Source organism: Monodon monoceros, unplaced genomic scaffold (genome assembly GCF_005190385.1).
Source record: "Monodon monoceros isolate NGI ecotype Baffin Bay Population unplaced genomic scaffold, NGI_Narwhal_1 Super_Scaffold_10, whole genome shotgun sequence".
NCBI lineage: Eukaryota > Metazoa > Chordata > Mammalia > Artiodactyla > Monodontidae > Monodon > Monodon monoceros.
The window spans coordinates 50,125,248-50,131,294 of NW_021703766.1; the positions used below are offsets into that span (position 1 = coordinate 50,125,248).

The 6,047-nt window shown below is 54.0% G+C and overlaps 1 protein-coding gene across 7 annotated transcripts in view; it reads right to left on the bottom strand.

The window, feature by feature from the left end:
• Positions 1 to 1,058: 1,058 nt before the first annotated feature.
• The window catches only part of MEIS3 (Meis homeobox 3), a 12,739-nt gene continuing 7,750 nt past the window's right edge, over positions 1,059 to 6,047 (bottom strand). For 2 of the 7 annotated variants that reach the window (XM_029206398.1, XM_029206381.1), the window contains exons 9-12: positions 5,116 to 5,192; positions 4,817 to 4,875; positions 4,627 to 4,713; positions 4,205 to 4,273 (exon numbers count right to left, since the gene is read on the bottom strand). In XM_029206398.1, coding sequence (XP_029062231.1) covers positions 4,224 to 4,273; positions 4,627 to 4,713; positions 4,817 to 4,875; positions 5,116 to 5,192 — 273 coding nt within the window. In that variant the 3' untranslated portion in view covers positions 4,205 to 4,223. Of the gene's footprint in view, positions 1,620 to 1,988; positions 3,345 to 4,203; positions 4,274 to 4,626; positions 4,737 to 4,816; positions 4,876 to 5,115; positions 5,193 to 6,047 lie in introns of those variants that run through there. The other 5 variants (XR_003791221.1, XM_029206420.1, XM_029206407.1 and 2 more) reach the window with 5 other exon arrangements.

Genomic DNA, 6,047 nt, shown 5'->3' on the forward strand with positions numbered 1-6,047 from the left:
GTGACCCCGGGCGAACGATTTCACTTCTCTGGACCTCAGTTTCCTGATCTGGGAAATGTGGCCAGTGATCATACCTCCTCCTGGGGCTTAGTGGTAAGCGTTTACCAGATTGATAGGTATAAACCTCCTGGAACAGAGCCTGGCACAGCACGAACTAGAGAAAGGGTAAATAAATGTGTAAAACAGGCACCTGTACTCCCATCCCTACCCTGCTCCGCTTTTTATGACACTGTCAGCTTCTAACAGACTAAATGATGTGCTCATTTATTTGGCCCATCGTGGGTCTTCCCCACTAGGACGTCAGCTCCCCCAGGGCAGGGTCTTGGGTTTGTTCACTCAAGTGCAGGGACGAGCAGAGGGTGCGTGTCCAGGGCATACCCGTGGCCAGGAGGAATGAATGACGAGGTGAAGGCGGCTGAGTCTCAGAACTATGGAATTTCTTCCTCCGTTCTCCACCTGTTTCCCAGGCACCTGCTGGGTATAGGGTGCTTGCTGTCTGAGGCCCCAGGTCACCACAGTGACAGACAGAGAGACAAACTCCTGCCTTCTGAAAGTGCTGAGGTTCCAGCCAATAATGAATAGGCAAATAAGTGATGGAAAGAATTCCAGGGAGGGGGTGATGGGGGACAGGGAATGAGGTGAGAGAGAGTGGTGGACAGAGCAGGGTGCTTTGGTTTGGCTGTTCCTGTGTCTTTGCAGAGGTGATCTCTGAGCCAGGAAGATGTCCCAGGCAAAGGGAACAGCCCCGAAGGGGGACTGAGCTGGTCATTTTCCACAAACAAGGTCAGCCTGCTGGGGTATGTTACCATGTAGCCCAGTCACTCCTGTTGTCCCCACTGCCTGCCAGCAGAGCCCCCTTGCTGACCTGTGGCTGGCCACAGATACACAAGAGAGCCCTTTTGAAGCCACAAGAACTGCCCAGCTCAGCCTACTACATCAACCTGTAGATTAATGTGCTAAAAATTAATTGGCCTTTTGAACCATGAAGCTTTGGTATGGTTTGTTACACAGCAATAGCTAACCGATACATACAGAGGGCCTGAGGAGAGAGCAGGATAAAAAGCATCAATTATTATTATAATTAGTGATTCATGAGCTTCAAACTGATGAGAATTTGAATCATGGAAGAGACCCACGAACTCAGATTGGTGGCCTTTTGTTTTTAAGACTTTATGCTTAAAAAAAAAAAGGTAGAAGACAACACAAGAGGGGAGTGGGGGAGGGGGAAAGAGGGTGGGCTGGGAGGATGAAGGGAACCTCTCTAAATGTCGGATCTGGGTGACCCTCCTTCCCTGATGGCCCCAGCCCACCGCCAATCCCTTCTCTGTCCTAGGGGTGGGGGGGTACCCAGCCGCCATCTTCTGAATACCCAGGCCCAGGATTTCAGCTCAGGTTCCAGGCAGAGGTGAGGGCAGAAGTGGGGCACAGGGCCTGGAGGCCTTGTCTTTGTCCTTGAGAGACCCTCGAGTGGGTGCTCAGGCCCCTCATGTCCCGGCAGGGCCCCAGGGAGGTAGGCATTGAGTTGGGGGGGCCATAGGAGGTGGGGTCCTGAAGCCAGAGGGCCAGGCGTCGACCAGAAGCAGGTATGAACCTGGCAGTCACAGTCCAGAGGTTGGGGTCTGTGGAAAGGAGAGGAGAGGCCAAGTCAGGAGATGGAGAGGGCGTTTGGACCTACATCAGGCCTTCTGCGCTGTCCCCACCAGCCCCACAGTGAGAGGGACACAGAGAGAGAGACAGAGACAGAGGCAGAGAATCAGAACAGAAATGAAGGGAAAGAGACAGACAGAGATGAAAAAAAGACAAGGAGACAGTCAAGACAAAGAAAGAGATAAAGATAAGGAGGGCTTCCCTGGTGGCGCAGTGGTTAAGAATCCACCTACCAATGCAGGAGACACGGGTTCGAGCCCTAGTCCGGGAAGATCCCACATACCGCGGAGCAACTAAGCCCGTGTGCCACAACTACTGAGCCTGTCCTCTAGAGCCCGTGAGCCACAACTGCTGAGCCCTCATGTCACAACTACTGAAGCCTGCGCACCTAGAGCCTGTGCTCTGCAACGAGAAGCCACCACAATGAGAAGCGCATGCACCGCAATGAAGAGTAGCCCCCACCCGCTGCAACTAGAGAAAGTCGGCGTGCAGCAACAAAGACCCAACGTAGCCAAAAATAAATAAATTTAAAAAAAAAAAGATAAGGCGAGAGGGACAGACAGAGCAGGATAGAGAAGAGACATGGAGATAATCAGAGATGGAGATGTGGAAAGAGAAAGAATGAGAGAGACAGAAATAAAGGGAGAGACAAAGAGGAAAAGGCAGGGATTGGGAGAGACAGAAAAGAGTGGGGAGAAAAGGCAGCTTGCTTGGGGAGCAGGATAAGAAGCTCCCTCCATCACTCTTGGTCCCAGAGGTCCCCTGACTCTGGACCAGGGCTCACCTGTCTGCAGTTGGTCAGGGCAGAGCTGAGACCCCCACGGACCTGCCGGGCGCTGAACGAACCTCTCCTCCTAGGCTCAGGCCTCCAGTGCTCTCCAAGCCTAAGCCCTTGCAGGTCTCCACTCTCATATCCCAGCCTTTCTGTGGGCCTTGATTTCATTACTCACCCATTTGACACACCAGCCTCAGCCCAGCCCAGTCCCTTTGTATGTACGTGTGTGTGTAGTGAGGGACTGTCTCATAGCTTTTGCATATACTGTTCCTTCCTCTCCTGTCTCACTCCTCTTATTCTCCTGGTCTCAGCTCCAAAGTGCCCTCCTCCAGGAAGTCCTCCCTGAACCCCCCAGCCTAGGCCCGATGCCCCCTCTGGGCTCTTCCAGTTCTTGGGTTCCCTCCTCCCAGCCCTGCCTACTGTAGGTCATTACTGTCTGGGGACAGATCTGTCTCCCCCACTGGACTGTGAGCCTCATGGGCACAGGGCTGGGCTGTCATGGTCACTGCTGTGTCCCCATCACCACCCAGCACAGGGCTGGGCACACAGTTGCTCAGGGAATGTGTATGGAATGAATGAATGAATAGATGCCAAACCAAGGACTTTGGACCTCATCCAATGGGCACCAGGGAGCCACAGAAGGGTTTTAATCCAAGGAGAGTCAAGATCTGATCTGTGGGGCTTCCCTGGTGGCGCAGTGGTTGAGAGTCCGCCTGCCGATGCAGGGGACACGGGTTCGTGCCCCGGTCCGGGAAGATCCCACATGCCGCAGAGTGGCTGGGCCTGTGAGCCATGGCCGCTGCTTTAGAAACTCCAGGCAGCCTCTCAACCCTGGGCGTTTGCACATGCTGTTCCCTCTGCTTTTCTAAGCTGAGTGAACCTGTACAAGTGAACTCTTCTCTCCGAGCCTCAGTTTTCTTATCTGTAAAATGAAAATAATAATAGCTTCTCTCTTTTGGGGTTATGGTAAAGACTGAGAAGATACTCTAGACTTAAGACTTGGGAGAGTAAAAGAATGCACCCTGCTACCTTGCCCTCAACCTTCTGCCCAGTGGTCTCCTATTCATCCTTCAATGCCCTACCCAGAAGCCACTTCTTCTATAAAGTCTTCCCTGATATCTCAGAGATAGCTGATGATAGCTGTGTTTTATTGTTTGAACTGTTGGACTAGATTGCCATTGGTTTCTAATGTCCACTTCCTCATGAGCCCAGAATCTTCTCGAGAGCCGGACCCTACCTGAGGCATGTCAATATATGTTTGGAAATGTATGTAATATGTGGATGGGTGGGTGAGTGGGTGGGTAGGTAGGTGCGTGAATGCATGGGTAAGTTGACAAGTGGGTGGATCAATGTGGAGGTGGGTGAATGAGTGGGTAGATGTATTTTCTGATGGATGAAGGGTGGTGGATACATACATGGATGGATCCATGGGTAGGCAGGTAGGTAGGTAGGTGGATGAATGCATGAATAAGAGGGTGGATGTGTGGGTGGATGGATCAGTTTGGAGGTGGATGGATGAGTGGATAGGTGGGTGGATAGATGAATGAATGAGTGGATGAATGTATGTTTGGATGGATGAGGGGGTTGGTGGATGATTGATGGATGGATAAATATATGTATGGGTGAATTGATGGATGGATGGATGAATTGGAGAACCCTCAGTTCAGAGACGCAGGCTGACCCTGCTCTGGGTGGGCTCACTGTTGGAGTCTGGAGGTCTTACGAGGGGGTTGAGAATAGCACAATCTCCAACCTAGTGCCCCTAGACCTAGGACACTCACATTTCTCCTGACTCCAGCCTCTATAAATAATGCCACTCTCCTTCTAAGTTCAAACTCATCCCCATTGATCCTGGAAGACAAAAGAGGAGTGTTAGTGGTCTTCACCAGACACCCCCATATGCCCCACTCCCCCTTCCTTCCCCAGGGGACTCCTCTATCAGGACAAACTGAGTCATCCTTTAAGAGGGTGCTGGTCCTTTAAGGAAAAGTGGAGCTTTCCAATGGGTGGTTGAAGCCTGGAAGAAGCAAACTCTGGGAGGAAAGGTGGGGACCAGGAAATCTGCATTTGAATCTTCGACTCCCCTCTTAAGCAAATGAAGCAAAGGTATTTTTTAAGAACTTAATCCCAGAAGGTGGGGCACATTGCTTGGAGGAGGGGCCTGGAGTGCTGGGGGTGTGGCTTAGTTAGGGGGCGGGGCTTACCTGGGGGCCTGACAGTCACTTGTGGCTGAGTCTCCGTGTAGGCCCCCATGGGCTGGCCCTCTGGGCTGAAGGCTGCACCCTGCCCTGCTAGGGGAGTTGACGGGTGCAGGCTGAGCCCCAGGATGCCCGGTTCAGGCTTTGATACTCCCCCGGGAACACTAGGCCCTCTCTTCCCACCTTCTCCCTGTACCTGTGCGGTTGGATTGATCGATCATTGGTTGCACGATGCGTCTCCGGGCATTAATGAACCTGGGAGGGGGCCATGGAAACGGAGGAGGGTGCAAAGAGGGAGTAGAAGAGAGGCAGAAATGAATACACAGGGACAGAGAGAGAGCAGGCAAGAGAGGACGGATACAGGGGCGGCAAAGCAGAGGCAGGACGAAGAAAGGCTCCGAGGGGCTTTGGGGCCTCCTTCAGCACCGCGGACAGCGCCCGGCCTCCCACCCCCGGGCTGGCCCACGGACCGCCCAAGCCTCTGGTGTCACTCACCAGTTGTTGACTTGTAGGATGGTGAGCCCCGTGTCCTGGGACAGCTGTTTCTTCTGCTCCTCTGAGGGGTACGGGTGCTGTGGCCACCAGCAAGAGTCACCCTGCTTGCCTGGTTGCCCTCTGATTCCCCAGGCCTGGCCTGCCCAGGTCCCAGGGAGTTGGTGAGCCCAGGCTGAGGCAAGGCCGGGAGAGCCGGCGGGGTGTCTGAGCTTCTCCGTGTTCCCCGGGGCCCAACGGAGGGAGGCAGAGCCAAGCTTCGGGCAATTACACCGGTGGGTGTCCCCCAACCTCTTCCAGCAATTAGAGGCTAATTGGCCAGCTCTCATCAGGGAGGTGGAGCTGGGGGAGGGGGGAACTGGGGGAACTCCACCACCCTGGGGAAAGGAGGCAAAGCCCAGCACCAGCCCTCTCTGAGACCGCTAGGTCCTTGTGCATGTCTCTCCCCGTCGCAATCTCTATCTTTCTCTGTGTCTGTCTGTCTGTCTCTCCCCCAATGTGACTCAGTCTCCCCCTGTGTCTCTCTTGCTCTGACTCAATGCTCTCCATAACTCCCCATCTCTATCTCTGTTTCGGCCTCTCCCTGTCTGTCCTCCTGTCTCCCTGAGGCCGGGTGGTTTGCTGATTAAGGCCAGACTGCCTGCATTTGAACCCACTTCTGGCTGTGAGACCTCTGGGCCTCAGTCTCCTCAACTGCGAAACGGAGCTAACAACATCGCTGTCCTCATGGGGTATGTTTGGCTGGATGGTGGATGGCTGATGGGTGGGTGACTGGATGGGAGGTTCGGGGGTGGGGGAGAGGACTGAGTGAGTCCAGAGCCCTTGGTGGCACCTGGCGCACAGGTAGTGCTCATGGAGGTCTGCTCTTATCAATCCCCATCTGCTTGAGAGTTTCCCTCAATACTTCCCTGCTGCCCCAGCCTCCCGCCTCTGGG